At 45.9% G+C, this 22,445-nt stretch overlaps 1 protein-coding gene and 1 pseudogene across 2 annotated transcripts; both read left to right on the top strand.

The window, feature by feature from the left end:
• Positions 1 to 1,397: 1,397 nt before the first annotated feature.
• On the top strand, positions 1,398 to 18,281 carry LOC311316855 (N-acylneuraminate cytidylyltransferase-like). The gene is made up of 8 exons (XM_084447789.1): positions 1,398 to 1,640; positions 2,460 to 2,602; positions 2,826 to 2,981; positions 3,823 to 3,956; positions 9,695 to 9,789; positions 10,038 to 10,209; positions 17,340 to 17,505; positions 17,781 to 18,281. Exons 1-8 carry the CDS (start codon positions 1,411 to 1,413, stop codon positions 17,993 to 17,995), a joined length of 1,311 nt encoding a protein of 436 aa, XP_084303915.1. The 5' UTR covers positions 1,398 to 1,410; the 3' UTR covers positions 17,996 to 18,281.
• On the top strand, positions 10,280 to 14,365 carry LOC311316716 (annotated as a pseudogene). The gene is made up of 3 exons: positions 10,280 to 10,308; positions 13,321 to 14,047; positions 14,355 to 14,365. The product of its transcript is annotated as an uncharacterized misc_RNA (transcript).
• Positions 18,282 to 22,445: the final 4,164 nt, after the last annotated feature.

The following is a 22,445-nucleotide window of genomic DNA, read 5'->3' on the forward strand; positions in this document are numbered from 1 at the left end:
ATAAATCTGATTACTAACCTTACTTAAGGTAAATATTAAGCTATATTTTGATTATGTTGATTGAGGTCATTCTTATTTGTACAACAGAGAGACCTACTTGATTCTGATTGGCTACCAGCCGTTGTTAAATTAAGCAGGTGACACTGGATTACACAACAGCCACGATGCGCTGTTAGGCCATAGCGATAGACACGGTTAGGCCTGCTACATATACTCACAAAACACACACACACAGTAGTAACGGTTAGGCCTACTACATATACTCACACACACACAGTAGTAACATTCAAACATTTATTCACCGATCATTCATTTCATTTACATAATCTTACGCGATAGATAGGCTATAGTTCAGAATTAAATGGTTGACAGGCAACATAGGCTATCTATCCTATTTGGGTTGGCCTTGTTCACATAAGCCATATAATAATATAATAATAAGGCATAATTCGGATGGTTCATGTTTGTTTGAATATTTCCAGCTATGGTGCAGTTATTAAAACAGTTCTCCAGAGCATTCATTTTTGCTGGTAGGGGTGTGGAAGTGTGAGTTTTGTAATACCCTCAGTAAACACGGGTGAGATTAATAAAAAGGTTTTTGTAATACCCTCAGTAAACACGGGTGAGATTAATAAAAAGGTGAGGTTTCTGCGAGTGGGTGCTACGCAAAGCATAGTAACGCTTGAACTGATCAATGAGATTGACGGCACATTAATATTGATATGTGGTCGCAGGTGTAAGTAGACATGGTAGGCTAGCCTATAAAGAATGATCTAATGATGACAATGAATGGTTATTATGATCAGTATGTGTCCGTGGAATTATACAGACACATGCATTAGCTCGCTACTGAACATATTAATCATTCATTGTCATCATTAGATATGATGAGAGTGACCTTTACCAATGTAGTTATGATCAGGACTCCTAAAGAGGTCCCGCAGTGTGAGACGACTGATCCGCTTTCCACAGCAACTGTGCCTGTCAGTCTGTCTGCGCATGCGCGCCTGCTCCATCATCATGTACAGCAACCTCACTGGGACAAACTTGATACACGCAGTTCCGCTATGCTGGCTGGACCGTTCGAGCTGCCCTCTTTACCGTAATCACCGGTGCCGCGCCAGCCATGCAATTTGATTGAGTTCGTTTGTGGTTGTTTCTCATCTATTTTCAGTACAAGCTATAATTTGTCAATTCACGCACGGTTAAATATCGCAGAGAAACACATCCTCACTTTTTGTTTACACCAAACATGTATATGTATTTGTTTGTGAGCCTTGATCTTAGCCTTTACGGTAGTTAAAGTTTCCTGGCCAGTCGTTTTCCTGATTTAGCTCAATGTTCGCTCGTTAGCTGACAACATTAGTAAACGTTTGATAAAACTGAGACCGTATCTTCGAGCAAATAACTATGGCCGCCAGGAAACGCACGTTAACGGGCATGGAGGACTTGCGAGAGCAGGGTAGGACGGGGCCCAAGCAGGCCGAGGAGGGCCCCGGTCCAGAGAGACACGTCGCGGCTCTGGTCCTCGCCAGAGGCGGAAGCAAAGGGATCCCCCTGAAGAACATGAAGATGCTGGCCGGGGTCCCGCTGGTGGGCTGGGTCCTGCGGGCAGCACGGGACTCCCACATGTTTGACAGGTGGACATGAGTTTACATGCATGAGTAGAAGAGCAGAGGATGTGTGAATGTGAATGCCCTGCAGCATGTACTGTGACTGCTCTGAGCATGGAGGGAGAAGAGCAGAGGATGTGTGAATGTGAATGCCCTGCAGCATGTACTGTGACTGCTCTGAGCATGGAGGGAGAAGAGCAGAGGATGTGTGAATGTGAATGCCCTGCAGCATGTACTGTGACTGCTCTGAGCATGGATGGAGAATAGCAGAGGATGTGTGAATGTGAATGCCCTGCAGCATGTACTGTGACTGCTCTGAGCATGGATGGATCCAGACAGGACCTGAATCTGATGGTGAATGGAAACCGGGCTCTCTTCCATTTATGGATTCTGTCTTCTATGTACAGTTTTTACAACATATGTGTAACTGAGTGAAACATGGAGTAGCTGGTGAAGCTCACTCCTCAAAGGAGCGCTGACAGTCCCTCCTAGAGGGACGTCCCTATTGGCGCGATCGCCATCTTGTCCGCCTCACAAGCGGGAGAGCTTGTTGAACATGGGTTCGAATCCCGCCCTGGCCAAGCCCTTAACATGGGTCGAACTGTTTATGTACAACGCAGACGAGAGTATGGCCGTTACACATGCACGGCACAAAGCACTGTCTGGAAATGTGATAAATTGTCCAATAAATTCATTCAATCAATCATTGGACAGTGGACTGGTAATTTAGCAGACACTTTAATCCAAAGCTACATTTATCTGTAGTAAGTGAAGTGAGTGTACAGCCCAGTCATCAAGAGTAAACTCTGGCTGTAGTTCTAACTGTCTGCCCCCCCCTCCCTCCAGTGTGTGGGTGTCGACTGACCATGATGAGATAGAGAAGGTTGCGAAGGTGTGGGGTGCCCAGGTGCACAGGAGGAGCCCCGAGGTCTCCAAAGACTCGTCCAGCTCCTTGGACACCATCCAGGAGTTCGTCAGGCTCAACCCTGGTAGGACATACAGTATTGTGTGTGTGTTTAAACTGAAGTTATGGTAGCAGTAGTAGTAGTAGTATGTATTGCTGTGTGTGATATGCCTATCTATCTGCATATTGACACCTGTTATACAGGATTAACTAACATACATGTAACTGTATGCTGAAGAACTGTGTGTGTGTGTGTGTGTGTGTGTGTGTGTGTGTGTGTGTGTGTGTGTGTGTGTTCTCTTGTCTAGAGGTGGACGTGATCTGTAACATCCAGGCCACCTCCCCCTGCCTGCACCCCTACCACCTGCGGGGGGCGCTGGAGATGATCACCCTGCAGGACTACCAGTCTGTGTTCTCCGTGGTGCGGCGACACCAGTTCCGCTGGCAGGAGGTCAAGAAAGGAGGTGTGGCACCTTAGAACGACCTCAGAACGACAGCGCCGCTCTGACGGCGGACGTGGGGCCGGGGCTAGAACCCCACCTGATTGGCTGCCCCGCGCTGCCGTCACTAGCTACATGTGTGACGTAGGCCATCTGACTCCTCCCCCTCTATACGGTCCCCACTCGCCCTCTGAACCCTGCGTCCTCCCACACACACTGAGACAGGTCTGAGGCGCTCATGGTCCGCCGTACCTCTACTGACCTTCTACATGTGACCAATAAACCACCTTTCACCTTGAGGGGTGAGATGAGGTGAATCTCCCTCAGAAACCCAGACGCGTCTCTCTAGATCTAGTCTCTCATAGTCGGACCCTTCTCCGCACTTCTTCGGCGTTGGAGAAGGGTCTGGCTGCACCCGGTTATCATTCTGAGATAGGTGGAAGAAAAACATTGTATTTGTTTAGTATCACAGGATTAAATCTGATTTCTGAGTGCTGGAATTGAGCAGCGCCAATGAGAGGCTTTTCTGAAAAACCTTAGTTGAGCCAGTCTACTCTAAACCCAGACCCTCATCTGATACTACTCTAAACCCAGACCCTCATCTGATACTACTCTAAACCCAGACCCTCATCTGATACTACTCTAAACCCAGACCCTCATCTGATACTACTCTAAACCCAGACCCTCATCTGATACTACTCTAAACCCAGACCCTCATCTGATACTACTCTAAACCCAGACCCTCATCTGATACTACTCTAAACCCAGACCCTCATCTGATACTGGGTCTCTCTCTCCCTCTCTGATTTTTCCTGTCACTAATTCTCAAAGCACCAATGCCCTCCTCTCCCGTCCTCCCCCCCAGCGGGCGTGGCCACCAGCCCCCTGAACCTGGACCCGTCCTGCAGACCTCGGCGCCAGGACTGGGACGGGGAGCTGTGTGAGAACGGGTCCTTCTACTTCGCCACCAGGGAGCTGATCCAGCAGGGCGTGCTGCAGGTAGCTGGTGCCACGAGAATTCACACCTAGTTTATCAAACGCTCATTTAAAGGGGAACGCCTCTCTCATAGCAAGTTTAGCTCAAATGTCGCTTTGTCCTCAATGAAACCGATCCGTACACACCAACATTTAACTGATCCGTGCAGTAGTAAGCTAGCTCCTTTTTCCTCTGTGCGCGCACCCCCTTTATAATGGAGGTCTATGGGCCTCTGCTAAAAACTATGATAAACATGCATTTTCAAGGCAGGAAGCGCCAGGAAGCCCCTTACCGGTCTCAGTAGAATGTTGTCTTGTGAAATGAATCGCCATCCCCATGTGTTGACGTGTTAGGCATGGCTAGGAGGATGTAAACAATCATCTAGCTTTACCGCGCACGTGCGCGCTCTCTACAACGTGCGGTGGAAGTTTAGGTTGAGATCACACCAGAAAGTCCGAACCAAGGACCAGACCAAATGAGTGAGGTTGCAACATTGTTGCAGTTTTTTTTGGTCTGGTTCAAGTTCACGCCGTCATTTGTGTAATGAACCAACACATGTAAACAAATGTCATGTGGTCGTACAGGTTGCTCATCTATTGGCTAGAAAATGTAAACAATGAAGGCGCGCTGCTTTTTTCAATGCAAAGGAGTCGTAGGAGTCGTAGGAGTTGGTACCGACGCAGAATACGGGCCCTGATTTTCCCTCATAATATTTCTAGCTAATAGATGAGCAACCTGTATGAACGCATGACATTTGTTTACATGTGTTGGTTCATTACACAAATGACCGTGTGAACTTGAACCAGACCAAAAAAAACTGCAACAATGTTGCAACTTCACTCATTTGGTCTGGTCCTTGGTTCGGACTTTCTGGTGTGATCACAACCTTGCAGTGAGAAAGGTATGTAGCAGGGGTCGGCAACCTTTACTATCAAAAGAGTCATTTTTGGCAAAAAAAATGAATACAAAATCTGACTGGAGCCGCAAAGCATATTTGATCTTAAAATGAAGGTAATGCTTCAGGCACGGCGTTATGGGTGGGCCTAAACCTTCCCTTAAAAAAAACGTTTTTACCTATTTTCATTTTGATAAAAAATCAGCCAATAATCGCATGGTTTTGTGGTAAGATCGTTTTTTAAACACGATTTTATATGTTTATGCTTCTGTGCAAGCAAGTTCATGAGACACGTACGTGACGTGGGGTTCAGCGCCGGTGGGGTGAATGAATTTTACCAGTCGGCTAGGCTAGGCTAGCTCCAAGTGCCACTGCCTGCACTGAAATATCAGCTGCTGTGATGGCGCAACAATCTTTGTTAAGATACCTTAAACCATGCCTTAAACGCACACGAGCGGTCTCAGAATCGTCTCTGCAACCAGGAGAGGTTGAGCTGGTGTCCACAACTCCTCGCTCCTCTTCTCCGCCACCGCAGGATGCTAATAGCAGCAGCGCCGACGCTAGTGCCTCCGACTCGTCGCGAGCGGAGGATTCAGCCCCAGGTCAGTGGTGCAAACATGTCACCTTTAGGTGAAAATAGACATTTTTAATCCAAAATAGGTTGTTTATTTGATTCGTGTATTGGATCCTTGGATTGGATTGGATTTGCACCCCTGCCAGGAATATTCCTCATGTTATAGGCTACTGCCCAAGAAACATGCAACGCCAGGGAGACGTTCAGATCATGTCTTGATAACGTCCGTCGGTCCAGAACCCCATTTGTTCGTCTGCTGGACCCCTCAATATTTGAACGTCTGGCTTGGACCCCTCTAAGACGTCTCTGGACGTGCAGAACAGGTTCAATATCTGAACGTCTAAAAAAAACGTTCATTCTGGCTCCTAATCGGATGTCTTTTGGACGTCCGAAAAAGACATCTAAAAGACGTCTTTTACACGTGTCTTTGCTCAGTGGGTGGGAAAGACTAGATGTGTTGCTTTTATCTGGTCAAGGTGGCCTCTTGTACAGGCCTGTAGGGGCTAGTCCTACTGAATGAGAGCTCTTGTACAGGCCTGTAGGGTCCTACTGAATGAGAGCTCTTGTACAGGCCTGTAGGGGCTAGTCCTACTGAATGAGAGCTCTTGTACCGGCCTGTAGGGGCTAGTCCTACTGAATGAGAGCTCTTGTACAGGCCTGTAGGGGCCTAGTCCTACTGAATGAGAGCTCTTGTACCGGCCTGTAGGGGCTAGTCCTACTGAATGAGAGCTCTTGTACAGGCCTGTAGGGGCTAGTCCTACTGAATGAGAGCTCTTGTACAGGCCTGTAGGGGCTAGTCCTACTGAATGAGAGCTCTTGTACAGGCCTGTAGGGGCTAGTCCTACTGAATGAGAGCTCTTGTACAGGCCTGTAGGGCCTACTGAATGAGAGCTCTTGTACAGGCCTGTAGGGGCTAGTCCTACTGAATGAGAGCTCTTGTACAGGCCTGTAGGGCCTAGTCCTACTGAATGAGAGCTCTTGTACAGGCCTGTAGGGGCTAGTCCTACTGAATGAGAGCTCTTGTACAGGCCTGTAGGGCCTAGTCCTACTGAGTGAGAGCTGCGCTGCTCAGCCTGATATGGTGGGTATTGCGTAATGAAGATTCCAGAGCTCCTCTTTGGTCAAAACCATGGAGAGCGACTGCGGGCAATCAAATATTTAAGGAATATCAAGCAACCAAATTGGGTATAAAGCACAGGTAATATACTGTAGCAGTATATCAGTCAGTCGTTTTTATTCAGTTAAAACAGTGATCTAGTTTTTGGAATTTAAGGACCACCCACACAATTGGCCTGGCCCATCCAAAACTGAAATCCTGGCGCTGTGCCTGTAATGCTTCCCCTTAGATGTATTTTCAGGCGTGGTGGTCTATGCACCCAGGGGGGACACATAAAGGGGGGCAGGGGTGTCTGGGTCTCCAAGGGGGACATTTTGAGCACCAATCACTACATTTCCTGCATTCTGGTGAATTTCTATGCAGTCTGCTGCTATCTAACCTGACGCGCCAGATAGTTTGCTTCACATAATCATCTGGGAAATCTCCTTTGGTATTGCTTGGAAAAGGGCAGACGCTTTCAAAATTACTTGGCAGGTGATTGGATGAACCATCTGTGTATCACCATCTATCACGCGCTTACTTCAACCGCTCCTCACTGTCGTCACACTTAAACCCACCCTGCCCGTTTGTATTTCAAATTCCTCACAACCAACGCTGATTGACGAGATCGTTTTCTGATCTGGCACAAAGAGATCTTTATGGAGAGTATCCAGACTGATTTGCGAAAGAAACAGAATGTGAGCTCACAAATCAGGATGGTCTCAAGAGGCTAGCTGCTATCTAGCTAGTTAGCTAACTTGAATGCCAACATGACCATTTATTTTAGTAATAAATACATGTATTTTATAGTAATATATTAATTTAGTTATTCATTTCCATATAATGTTAGTCAAAGCCAGTGAGCCACTGTAGAGGGGCTAAAGAGACGCATGCGGCTCCAGAGCCACAGGTTGCAGACCCCTGGTGTAGTGCGTTTAGCAAAATAGTTATGGCTCAAATGGAGCTTTTTGTTTCAATATTCGGTTTGAGAATGCGATATATTTCACATGACAGCATAATGACACCGGTAAGATCACACCCTGCGCTTCCTGCCTTGAAAATGCATATTTATCATAGTTTTTAGCAGAGGCCCATAGACCTCCATTATAAAGGGGGTGCGCACAGAGGAAAAAGGAGCTAGCTTACTACTGCACGGATCAGTTAAATGTTGGTGTGTACGGATCAGTTTCATTGAGGACAAAGCGACATTTGAGCTAAACTTGCTATGACAGTGGCGTTCCCCTTTAACCAGGTAGGTCAGCAAACAACTAGTCTCTCTCCAGACTCAAATATTACGTTGGGTCGCATTCATGGGATACCTACAATATACCTACAATTCATTCATGGGAAACCTACAATATACCTACAATTTCAGCGTTTGATTGATTTTAGTGAACTCCGCCAAGAAAGGAAGTTCCTATAACTATCACGTTGCTATGGAGTTTCCAAACGACGAACAATGAGCCTCAGCAAAACTAATACTCCTGACCAACCTAGCTTGCCATGAACGAAGTGTAGCCCTTTGCTGTGCAACTGAGAGTTGTGGTGAAAAGGGGTGATGATAAACCAGAGTGGTGGGCTACAGGACGGATAGAACAACTCAAAATTGACACTGAATGTTTCCATTTTTCTTAAGGAGAAACCGTAATGTAACTAACAGACGGTTACGCAATGGAACTAACGTTTTCACAGGCAGTAATAATGGTAATGGTAATATTTCACATTAAAGGGTAAAGAGGCTTTGCCTGTGGTATATCATAAATATACAACGGCTCTTAACCAATCAGATTGCGAGGTTGGAACTACCCGTTGTATAAAATACCAATAATCGAATATATTCAATTTTCTGAAAATATTTAAATATTTATTTTCAAGTTGAATATCAGTTGACAGCCCTAGTAAACAACTAATACTTATTTACAATGACGGCCTGGCAAGAGGCAGCTGATGTCTTGGGAGTGGGGGTGGTGGGGGGGGGGGGGGGGGGGGTTCTCTGTGTGTCTTGGGAGTGGTGGGGGGGGGTTCTCTGTGTGTCTTGGGAGTGGTGGTGGGGGGGGGGGGGGTTCTCTGTGTGTCTTGGGAGTGGTGGTGGGGGGGGGGTGTTCTCTGTGTGTCTTGGGAGTGGTGGGGGGGGGGGGTGTTCTCTGTGTGTCTTGGGAGTGGTGGGGGGGGGGGGGTTCTCTGGGTGTCTTGGGAGTGGGGGGGGGTTCTCTGGGTGTCTTGGGAGTGGTGGGGGGGGGGTTCTCTGGGTGTCTTGGGAGTGGGGGGGGGGGGGGTGTTCTCTGTGTGTCTTGGGAGTGGTGGGGGGGGGGTGTTCTCTGTGTGTCTTGGGAGTGGGGGGGGGGGGGGTTCTCTGGGTGTCTTGGGAGTGGGGGGGGGTTCTCTGGGTGTCTTGGGAGTGGTGGGGGGGGGGGTTCTCTGGGTGTCTTGGGAGTGGGGGGGAGGGGGGTGTTCTCTGTGTGTCTTGGGAGTGGTGGGGGGGGGGGGTTCTCTGGGTGTCTTGGGAGTGGGGGGGGGGGGGGTGTTCTCTGTGTGTCTTGGGAGTGGTGGGGGGGGGGTGTTCTCTGGGTGTCTTGGGAGTGGGGGGGGGGGGGGGTGTTCTCTGTGTGTCTTGGGAGTGGTGGGGGGGGGGGGGTTCTCTGGGTGTCTTGGGAGTGGTGGGGGGTTCTCTGGGTGTCTTGGGAGTGGTGGGGGGTTCTCTGGGTGTCTTGGGAGTGGTGGGGGGTTCTCTGGGTGTCTTGGGAGTGGGGGGGGGTTCTCTGGGTGTCTTGGGAGTGGTGGGGGGTTCTCTGGGTGTCTTGGGAGTGGTGGGGGGGGGGGGTGTTCTCTGTGTGTTTTGGGAGTGGTGGGGGGTTCTCTGTGTGTCTTGGGAGTGGTGGGGGGTTCTCTGGGTGTCTTGGGAGTGGTGGGGGGTTCTCTGGGTGTCTTGGGAGTGGGGGGGGGGGGGGGTGTTCTCTGTGTGTCTTGGGAGTGGTGGGGGGGGGGGGTTCTCTGGGTGTCTTGGGAGTGGTGGGGGGGGGGGGTTCTCTGGGTGTCTTGGGAGTGGTGGGGGGTTCTCTGGGTGTCTTGGGAGTGGTGGGGGGTTCTCTGGGTGTCTTGGGAGTGGTGGGGGGGGGGGTTCTCTGTGTGTCTTGGGAGTGGGGGGGGGGTTCTCTGGGTGTCTTGTTGTGTTGAGTTATGTCCTCGTCTGGTCCAGGGGGGTAAGACGGCGTATTACGAGATGCTGCCAGAGTTCAGCGTGGACATCGACGTGGACATCGACTGGCCGGTGGCGGAGCAGAGGGTGCTCCGGTGAGACGTCATTGACTCGCAATCACAACAGTCCCACTCAACAGATCACCACCACCATCATCATCATCATCATCATCATCATTGTCTCACAGCTGTGTGTGTGTGTGTCTCTCTGTATGTGTGTGTATGTGTGTCTGCGTGTGTCTGTATGTGTGTCTCTGTGTGTGTGTGTGTGTGTGTGTGTGTGTGTGTGTGTGTGTGTGTGTGTGTTTGTGTGTGTGCGTGCCTGCCTGCCTGTGTGTCCCCAGGTTCGGGTACTTTGGAGTGGCCCAGCCGGAGGTGGTGCGTCTGCTGCTGTGTGTGGTCCAGGGCTGCCTGACGGACGGACGCTTGCTGCTCTCTGTGTCCGGGGAGGAGATGCTCTCCCTCCACAGCCGAGACACCCGAGGGATACGCATGCTGCAGCAGGAGGGGGTGGAGGTACGGTACACACACTATACACACACTATACACACACTATATACACACTATATACACCCGAGGGATACGCATGCTGCAGCAGGAGGGGGTGGAGGTACGGTACACACACTATATACACACACTATACACACACTATACACACTATACACACACTATATACACACTATACACACTATACACACACTATATACACAATATACACACTATATACACACACTATATACACACTATACACACTATACACACACTATATACACACTATACACACACTATACACACTATACACACACTATACACACACTATACACACACTATACACACTATACACACACTATACACACACTATACACACACTATACACACACTATACACACACTATATACACACTATACACACTATACACACACTATACACACTATACACACACTATATACACACTATACACACACTATATGCACACTATATACACACTATATACAGACTATACACACACTATATACACACTATACACACACTATACACACACTATATACACACTATACACACACTATACACACACTATACACACACTATATACACACTATACACACTATACACACACTATATACACACTATACACACACTATACACACACTATACACACACTATACACACTATACACACACTATATACACACTATACACACTATACACACACTATACACACTATATACACACTATACACACACTATATACACACACTATACACACTATACACTATATACACACACTATATACACACTATATACACACTATACACACACTATACACACACTATACACACTATATACACACTATATACACACTATACACACACTATACTAACACTATACACACACACTATACACACACTATACACACACTATACACACACTATATACACACTATACACACACTATACTAACACTATACACACACACTATACACACACTATACACACACTATACACACTATATACACACTATATACACACTATATACACACTATAACCACACTATATACACACTATATACACACACTATATACACACTATATACACACTATATACACACACTAAATACACACTATATACACACTATACACACTATATACACACTATATACACACACTATATACACACACTATATACACACTATACACACACTATATACACACTATACACACACTATATACACACTATACACACACTATATACACACTATATACACACTATACACACACTATACACACTAGGGCTGGGACTTTTGCCCCAAAATCATATTCGAAGTTCGTTTATTTATTAATAATAATATTCGAATATATTCGAATTATTATTAATAATATTTTTACCATTAAATTCTTACAGAAAGACCTACCTAGGTATTAAAATAAAGTTGTGCACATTCTGTCCACTAGTGGGCATTATATCATAGGCAATATCGATAAGCAATGATGTTTTCAGAAGCAAATACAAGTCTTTGTCAACAACCGTTCTTTTAATTTATGTCAGACCCTGGCTTGAACAGTAGGTTTTCACTGTTTGACAAAAATAAATAAAAATAAGCCAGTCAGGCTAGGTACTGAAAGACAAATAAAAGATAAATAAAGGTAGTAGGATGTATATCCCATTAATCAAACATGTAGCAGCAACTCTGCTATTAGGACGGAGGTGGGCTGAAACATTGTAGCTAAATCTGTCGGTGGAAAAATTATTTTTTTTAGCAGATGTCTTAGTTATATCAAGATTAAGCTAACTATTGGCACCGGTGTGCTTATTGGTGTCATATTTAATAAGTTTGAGTAATTTCACGATCGAGCTAGCTAACCACCTTTAGCTCAATGGTCTCAGTTGCTGGTTAGCGATGAGAGGGGGAGTCCCAGCCGAGTTGATAACCCTCCGTTGCGGGTTGGGGGGATGCAACGGTCGGCTGGGATCCTCATAGTTAACCAGCAACTGGTCAGTGGACTGTACCAGGCAGCCTACGGTATGTCTGAATCAAAGGTTATCAAACAAGCTTGGGAACTAGCTGGCTAGGATAATTTAAGCATAACAATCCAACGGCTAACTCCCCCAAAAGAACCCCTCCACTGCACAAGCACCAACTCCAATAATAATAATAAGCACAAGCTACCGAGTGCAACGTTAGCCTTGCTAACGGAGATAATGAATTTGGAGAAGAGTGTTGCAGCTGGTGCTAAACGAGGCAAAGGAAGAATATTTTGTGGACTATTATCACATCCATTTCACAGTTGGGATTATACAGAAAGGTGAGGATCGAGCCTGTGTTGGATGACCAACTCAAATGCCTGGCTAGCTCAATATTGTTGTAAGTTTAACATGAATCGCATATGCGAGCCGGAGCCCGTCGCTTTCACTGGATGACTCGTGAAGCATGCTACATTTATCTCGCATACTAAACATGTTTTCGTGGAGTAGTACAGGTATGTACTAAATCGTATGTAGTAGGCGAGTTGCAGTATGTACTATATAGTATATGGACATTTCGGACACGGCCCAAGCTCCTTGGTAAGGGCTGGGTAAGGGCGATCAACCTCCTTGTTTACATTTTTACTTGCCGATTGGCTATTTGGATCCTGCCGTCACAGTCATACAACGACTATTTTTTAGTAACTAGTTAGTAGTTACTAGTTAAGACAACGCCTAAATTGCCGTGGTGCAACCGAAATAAGATACCAACTAATATGCAAGTAACTAGTAGCAACTAAGAGTTTAGTCAGTGTTTAGGCGTGACTAAATGCTTGGGTTTAGACAAACTGGTGCAACCCAGTCTAGGGGTATAGATTTCGATCTCCTCCAGCGTGATTGTGGGCGTTGGCGAGGCCATTGTTCTGCTAACTAAGTGCTAACTAACGTCACCTCCTACAGGTCCAATAGCCTTGCTAATGAGCTCGCGATTGCAACTTCACCAGGCGTGAAAAACCCTCTGAATCTGAATCAAAAGCAACGTTTGCTAGCCAACACATTTACAAAACTTACAGGTTCGAATATTAAGGGCTGCCTAATATTCGTTCGAATACCAGTATTTCTGTCAATATTCGAATTATATTCGAATCCCGAAGTTCGGACTCCCAGCCCTAATACACACTATACACACACTATACACACTATATACACACTATATACACACTATATACACACTATATACACACTATATACACACACTATATACACACACTATACACACACTATACACACACTATACACACACTATATACACACACTATATACACACACTGTATACACACACTATACACACTATATACACACTATACACACTATATACACACTATACACACACTATATACACACTATACACACTATACACACACTATACACACTATATATACACACTATATACACACTATACAAACACTATATACACACACTATACACACACTATATACACACTATACACACACTATATACACACTATGCACACTATATACACACACTGTATACACACATTATATACACACTATATACACACACTGTATACACACACTATACACACACTATATACAAACTATATACACACACTATATACACACTATATACACTATACACACAATATACACATTATATACACACTATATACACACTATACACACACTATATACACACTACACACACTATATACACACTATACACACTATATACACACTATATACACACTATACACACACTATATACACACACTATATACACACTATGCACACTATATACACACTATACACACACTATATACACACTATATACACACACTACACACTATATACACATACTATATACACACTATACAGTATACACTACACTATATATATACTGTATATACACACACTACACACTATACACACACTATATACACACTACAGTATATACACTATACACACACTATACACTACACACACTATACACATTATATACACACATTATATACACACACTATACACACTATATACATACTATATATACACTATATACACACACTCTATACACAATATATACACACTATATACACACTATAAACACTATACACACACTATAAACACTATATACACACTATACACACTATACACACACTACCTACTATACACATGTCTACCCAGAGCCGTTATAGCCCTCTAGAATCTCCTGTCTCTTCTCCTCCAGAGCAGTAATAACCCTCTATAACCTCCTGTCTCCTCTCCTCCAGAGCAGTAATAACCCTCTAGAACCTCCTGTATCTTCTCCTTCAGAGCAGTAATAACCCTCTAGAACCTCCTGTCTCTTCTCCTTCAGAGCAGTAATAACCCTCTAGAACCTCCTGTCTCCTCTCCTCCAGAGCAGTAATAACCCTCTAGAACCTCCTGTCTCCTCTCTTCCAGCAGTAATAACCCTCTAGAACCTCCTGTCTCCTCTCCTCCAGAGCAGTAATAACCCTCTAGAACCTCCTGTCTCCTCTCTTCCAGCAGTAATAACCCTCTAGAACCTCCTGTCTCTTCTCCTCCAGAGCAGTAATAACCCTCTAGAACCTCCTGTCTCCTCTCTTCCAGAGCAGTAATAACCCTCTAGAACCTCCTGTCTCCTCTCTTCCAGCAGTAATAACCCTCTAGAACCTCCTGTCTCTTCTCCTTCAGAGCAGTAATAACCCTCTAGAACCTCCTGTCTCCTCTCTTCCAGAGCAGTAATAACCCTCTAGAATCTCCTGTCTCCTCTCCTCCAGAGCAGTAATAACCCTCTAGAACCTCCTGTCTCTTCTCTTCCAGAGCAGTAATAACCCTCTAGAACCTCCTGTCTCCTCTCTTCCAGAGCAGTAATAACCCTCTAGAATCTCCTGTCTCCTCTCCTCCAGAGCAGTAATAACCCTCTAGAACCTCCTGTCTCCTCTCTTCCAGAGCAGTAATAACCCTCTAGAACCTCCTGTCTCCTTTCCTCCAGAGCAGTAATAACCCTCTAGAACCTCCTGTCTCTTCTCCTTCAGAGCAGTAATAACCCTCTAGAACCTCCTGTCTCTTCTCTTCCAGAGCAGTAATAACCCTCTAGAATCTCCTGTCTCCTCTCTTCCAGCAGTAATAACCCTCTAGAACCTCCTGTCTCTTCTCCTTCAGAGCAGTAATAACCCTCTAGAACCTCCTGTCTCCTCTCTTCCAGCAGTAATAACCCTCTAGAACCTCCTGTCTCCTCTCTTCCAGAGCAGTAATAACCCTCTAGAACCTCCTGTCTCTTCTCCTTCAGAGCAGTAATAACCCTCTAGAACCTCCTGTCTCCTCTCTTCCAGCAGTAATAACCCTCTAGAACCTCCTGTCTCTTCTCCTTCAGAGCAGTAATAACCCTCTAGAACCTCCTGTCTCTTCTCCTTCAGAGCAGTAATAACCCTCTAGAACCTCCTGTCTCTTCTCCTTCAGAGCAGTAATAACCCTCTAGAACCTCCTGTCTCTTCTCCTTCAGAGCAGTAATAACCCTCTAGAATCTCCTGTCTCTTCTCCTTCAGAGCAGTAATAACCCTCTAGAACCTCCTGTCTCCTCTCTTCCAGCAGTAATAACCCTCTAGAACCTCCTGTCTCTTCTCCTTCAGAGCAGTAATAACCCTCTAGAACCTCCTGTCTCTTCTCCTTCAGAGCAGTAATAACCCTCTAGAACCTCCTGTCTCTTCTCCTTCAGAGCAGTAATAACCCTCTAGAACCTCCTGTCTCCTCTCTTCCAGCAGTAATAACCCTCTAGAACCTCCTGTCTCTTCTCCTTCAGAGCAGTAATAACCCTCTAGAACCTCCTGTCTCTTCTCCTCCAGAGCAGTAATAACCCTCTAGAAACTCCTGTCTCTTCTCCTTCAGAGCAGTAATAACCCTCTAGAATCTCCTGTCTCTTCTCCTTCAGAGCAGTAATAACCCTCTAGAACCTCCTGTCTCCTCCCTTCCAGAGCAGTAATAACCCTCTAGAACCTCCTGTCTCTTCTCCTCCAGAGCAGTAATAACCCTCTAGAACCTCCTGTCTCTTCTCCTCCAGAGCAGTAATAACCCTCTAGAACCTCCTGTCTCTTCTCCTTCAGAGCAGTAATAACCCTCTAGAACCTCCTGTCTCTTCTCCTTCAGAGCAGTAATAACCCTCTAGAACCTCCTGTCTCTTCTCCTCCAGAGCAGTAATAACCCTCTAGAACCTCCTGTCTCTTCTCCTCCAGAGCAGTAATAACCCTCTAGAACCTCCTGTCTCCTCTCTTCCAGAGCAGTAATAACCCTCTAGAATCTCCTGTCTCCTCTCTTCCAGCAGTAATAACCCTCTAGAACCTCCTGTCTCCTCTCTTCCAGAGCAGTAATAACCCTCTAGAACCTCCTGTCTCTTCTCCTTCAGAGCAGTAATAACCCTCTAGAACCTCCTGTCTCTTCTCCTCCAGAGCAGTAATAACCCTCTAGAACCTCCTGTCTCTTCTCCTTCAGAGCAGTAATAACCCTCTAGAACCTCCTGTCTCTTCTCCTTCAGAGCAGTAATAACCCTCTAGAACCTCCTGTCTCTTCTCCTTCAGAGCAGTAATAACCCTCTAGAACCTCCTGTCTCCTCTCCTCCAGAGCAGTAATAACCCTCTAGAACCTCCTGTCTCTTCTCCTTCAGAGCAGTAATAACCCTCTAGAACCTCCTGTCTCTTCTCCTTCAGAGCAGTAATAACCCTCTAGAACCTCCTGTCTCCTCTCCTCCAGAGCAGTAATAACCCTCTAGAACCTCCTGTCTCCTCTCCTCCAGAGCAGTAATAACCCTCTAGAACCTCCTGTCTCTTCTCCTTCAGAGCAGTAATAACCCTCTAGAACCTCCTGTCTCCTCTCCTCCAGAGCAGTAATAACCCTCTAGAACCTCCTGTCTCCTCTCTTCCAGCAGTAATAACCCTCTAGAACCTCCTGTCTCCTCTCTTCCAGCAGTAATAACCCTCTAGAACCTCCTGTCTCCTCTCCTTCAGAGCAGTAATAACCCTCTAGAACCTCCTGTCTCCTCTCCTTCAGAGCAGTAATAACCCTCTAGAACCTCCTGTCTCTTCTCCTTCAGAGCAGTAATAACCCTCTAGAACCTCCTGTCTCTTCTCCTTCAGAGCAGTAATAACCCTCTAGAACCTGTCTCCTCTCCCCCAGGTGGTGCTGCTGTCGTCCAGCGAGGAGCCCGTGTCCATCAGCCTGTCCGAGCGGCTGACCCAGAGGACGGGCTGCCAGGTCAGCCAGCTGGGGCCCGACATGCTGGCCGACGTCAGGAAGATGCTGGAGCAGAGGGGCCTGGACTGGAAGCAGGTGGCCTACATGGGTGAGCAAGCCTCATCAGGCCCCTCTGAGGCTTCTGTAGTCACTCCACTCTCTGAGGACTGAGATGTCTATGATCTCTACTGCCCTCTGCTGGGTGATTAGTGTAAATCTCATGCTACGAACGGGCACAAACGTCACATATAGAAGCGGCTGCACCACTTAAAAATAAAGCTTCTCTAAGGCTGGAGTATTGGTTCTACTTCCTGAGCAGCAGGTCTCGTTGCTGGTTGGTGCCATGGACGATGAATGATTGTCTCCCTTCCCCCTCCTCCCCAGGTAACGATGAGCCTGACGTGGACTGTCTGACCCTGGCGGGTCTGAGCGCAGTGCCCCGGGACGCCCCCGTGGGGGCGCTCAACGCCGCCAAGTACTCGTGCCACGGCGCTGGGGGGCGGGGCGCGCTGAGGGAGTTTGCGGAGCACATCCTCCTGCTGAAGAAGAAGGCCAAGGCCCAAACGGAACAAGACCGCATCAACCGACACAACTTCTGATCCCGCCCCACTCAGGACATCATGGTTCTAAACTGGGGTTCTACTCAGGACATCATGGTTCTAATCTGGGGTTCCACTCAGGACATCATGGTTCTAAACTGGGGTTCCACAGGAGGATCCTGGTTCTAAACTGTCATTGTAGTGAAGACATTCTGATTAGACAGTCACATCAGACACTCTTGGGTGTCGGATGTTGTGTATTCTGATTTTGGACTGGAATTCCAAACTGTCAGAACAGCATTGTGTTCCTAGTTAAGACGACATTTCAAACAAACTCATAAAGCTTTCTGATGTGTTATGATTCACTGTTACCTTCTCCAGATCGATGCATGCTGGCACGGGTGTAGTGGTGACTAAAGAAGTGGGTATACTCTGACTAAAGAAGTGGGTTTACTCTGACTAAAGAAGTGTGTATACTCTGACTAAAAAAGTGGGTATACTCTGACTAAAGACCTGGTTATACTCTGACTAAAGATGTGCGTATACTCTGACTAAAGAAGTGGGCATACTCTGATTAAAGACGTGGGTATACTCTGACTAAAGAAGTGTGTATACTCTGGCTAAAGAAGTGAGTATACTCTGACTGAAGAAGTGGCTATACTCTGACTAAAGAAGTGGGTATACTCTGACTAAAGAAGTGGGTATACTCTGTCTAAAGAAGTAAGTATACTCTGACTAAAGACGTGGGTACTCTGGCTAAATAAGTGTGCATACTCTGGCTAAAGAAATGGGTATATTCTGACTGAAGAAGTGGGTATACTCTGGCTAAAGAAGTGGGTATATTCTGACTAAAGAAGTGTGTATACTCTGACTAAAGAAGTGGGTATACTCTGACTAAAGACGTGGGTACTCTGGCTAAAGAAGTGGGTATACTCTGGCTAAAGAAGTGTGTATACTCTGACTAAAGAAGTGGGTATACTCTGACTAAAGAAGTGTGTATACTCTGACTAAAGAAGTGAGTATACTCTGACTGAAGAAGTGGCTATACTCTGGCTAAAGAAGTGGGTATACTCTGTCTAAAGAAGTGTGTATACTCTGACTAAAGAAGTGGGTATACTCTGACTAAAGACGTGGGTACTCTGGCTAAAGAAGTGGGTATACTCTGGCTAAAGAAATGGGTATATTCTGACTGAAGAAGTGGGTATACTCTGACTGAAGAAGTGGGTATACTCTGACTAAAGACGTGGGTACTCTGGCTAAAGAAGTGGGTATACTCTGACTAAAGAAATGGGTATATTCTGACTGAAGAAGTGGGTATACTCTGACTGAAGAAGTGGGTATACTCTGGCTAAAGATGTGGGTATACTCTGACTGAAGAAGTGGGTATACTCTGGCTAAAGATGTGGGTATACTCTGACTAAAGGAGTGGGTATACTCTGGCTAAAGAAGTGGGTATACTCTGACTAAAGAAGTGGGTATACTCTGACTAAAGAAGTGGGTATACTCTGACTAAAGAAGTGGGTATACTCTGTATACCTCGGTATACCTTCCACTACACCACTGCATGCTTGGTTCACACATCCATATAGGATCTCTTCTCTCTCTGGAGGTCAGACACTCTCTCTCTGGAGGTCAGACACTCTCTCTCTGGAGGTCAGACACTCTCTCTCTGGAGGTCAGACACTCTCTCTGGAGGTCAGACACTGTCCCAATCCCAAACCAGCAGCTGTGGAGGGCACTCTCAATCGAGGGGGAGTATAAATGGAAAGCCAAATGTGGGACGGACTCCCCACTCCATCGGAACCGACCGGGACAGGGCCGTCACCATGGCATGTTTAGGTGATTTATGGGAAAAATGTTTATGATTTATAATACAAATTTAAATCACTATAATTAAATCCATGTATGATGAGAAATGGTCAAAAATCCAAACGCAAATATGTTTTTGCAAATGAACTCTAAATGAATACTATAACACTGTCCAGAGACAAATACATCAATCAATTAATAACTTACTCCCATGCCTCTTTGGCAGCATTCCTTCTTTTGTGAAGAGACATTTGCATATCACAGCCTAATCAGCTGCTTTGTCTGTTCCAGACACACTGGAGGTCAGACTCTCTGGAGGTCAGACTCTCTGGAGGTCAGACACACTGGAGGTCAGACTCTCTGGAGGTCAGACTCTCTGGAGGTCAGACACACTGGAGGTCAGACTCTCTGGAGGTCAGACTCTCTGGAGGTCAGACACACTGGAGGTCAGACAGAGTCTCTGAGGCACGCAGTTCACACATGTTTTCTGCTACACTGGTACTTTTAGGATGGTGAATGTAATTGTTATTAAGTTAATGATTTTTGGTTTGTTTGATTATTGCCTGTGCTGCATCCTGGTGTGTAAAGCACGCCATGGTACCTGTACCTATATTCTATCTATCTTATCTGTCTGTCTGTCTCTGTCTGTCTGTCTGTCTGTCTATGGTACTGTACCTGCATTATGGGCATATGAAAAATAAACCACCTTGAACCACACCATTATAAGACTTTACTAAATATATAATCACAAATATGAACCAAAAAAAGAACTAAAAGCATTCATATCCATGGCCCTGGTTTTGTTCTGTGATGTCTATCTGAAGATAGAAAAGCCATATTTCCTTCTACGGGGATGATTAAAGTTCATATCTATCTAAGATTATAATAATGCCATTCTTAGGCCTATAGAGCGTAGATATCATATATAGGCTAGATCCCTCGTTCACTGCTTCGGCCTGTTTTGGTCCGCTGGCTTGTAGCCTACTGCTGGCGCACCGCCACGGCAAGATCCTTGCCGCCACACCAAACATTTGATACAAAAAACAACAATACAAATTAGGCTATATATAAATAAAACTTTCTAAATATTTCTACCTAAATGCGCTTTCAAAACCACTGTCATGCCCACATTAGGACTATTTATTTTCAGTAAAGAGCCCATAGGCCGCGCGCTCTGTGCCGCTCCATGCTGCTCCTTTCTGAGGTGATCGGAAGAGATGCTGCTTCTTTCTGAGGTGATCAGAAGACATGCTGCTCCTTTCTGAGGTGATCAGAAGAGATGCTGCTCCTTTCTGAGGTGATCAGAAGAGATGCTGCTCCTTTCTGAGGTGATCAGAAGAGATGCTGCTCCTTTCTGAGGTGATCAGAAGAGATGCTGCTCCTTTCTGAGGTGATCAGAAGAGATGCTGCTCCTTTCTGAGGTGATCAGAAGACATGCTGCTCCTTTCTGAGGTGATCAGAAGACATGCTGCTCCTTTCTGAGGTGATCAGAAGAGATGCTGCTCCTTTCTGAGGTGATCAGAAGACATGCTGCTCCTTTCTGAGGTGATCGGAAGAGATGCTGCTCCTTTCTGAGGTGATCAGAAGAGATGCTGCTCCTTTCTGAGGTGATCGGAAGACATGCTGCTCCTTTCTGAGGTGATCAGAAGACATGCTGCTCCTTTCTGAGGTGATCAGAAGAGATGCTGCTCCTTTCTGAGGTGATCAGAAGAGATGCTGCTCCTTTCTGAGGTGATCGGAAGAGATGCTGCTCCTTTCTGAGGTGATCGGAAGAGATGCTGCTCCTTTCTGAGGTGATCAGAAGAGATGCTGCTCCTTTCTGAGGTGATCAGAAGACATGCTGCTCCTTTCTGAGGTGATCAGAAGAGATGCTGCTCCTTTCTGAGGCGATCAGAAGAGATGCTGCTCCTTTCTGAGGTGATCAGAAGAGATGCTGCTCCTTTCTGAGGTGATCAGAAGAGATGCTGCTCCTTTCTGAGGTGATCAGAAGACATGCTGCTCCTTTCTGAGGTGATCAGAAGAGATGCTGCTCCTTTCTGAGGTGATCGGAAGAGATGCTGCTCCTTTCTGAGGTGATCAGAAGACATGCTGCTCCTTTCTGAGGTGATCGGAAGAGATGCTGCTCCTTTCTGAGGTGATCGGAAGAGATGCTGCTCCTTTCTGAGGTGATCGGAAGACTCGGCGCGTGAAGGGATTTTTTCTTCAGTGAGCGGCATGAGGTTACAACGAAAGATAGGTAGGCTATTGACGCTCAAATATTACCATAGTGTTAACCAGTGTTTGAATTGGGCCAAACACTGGTGCTGGCACCTAGGCCTACTCCTCAAAATGCCTAGCCTACTGTCTAAAATACATCTCAAAATGCCTAGCCTACTGTCTAAAATACATCTCAAAATGCCTAGCCTACTGTCTAAAATACATCTCAAAATGCCTAGCCTACTGTCTAAAATACATCTCAAAATGCCTAGCCTACTGTCTAAAATACATCTCAAAATGCCTAGCCTACTGTCTAAAATACATTTATGTTAGTAATCTAAGTGCCGTTATAGCTACAGTTAGACGTGCCGACAGCTCCTGCCCATCTCAAGCACGTTGGTAAAGCCTTTGGTTTTATAATTCCCTGATGACAACTAGCGGATCCTATAACCATAATATATCAATACAATTTTCCAGATGGACATATGACGATTTTTGAAGAGGA

The sequence above is a fragment of the Borostomias antarcticus genome (assembly GCF_949987555.1).
Source record: "Borostomias antarcticus genome assembly, chromosome: 13".
NCBI classification, from domain to species: domain Eukaryota; kingdom Metazoa; phylum Chordata; class Actinopteri; order Stomiiformes; family Stomiidae; genus Borostomias; species Borostomias antarcticus.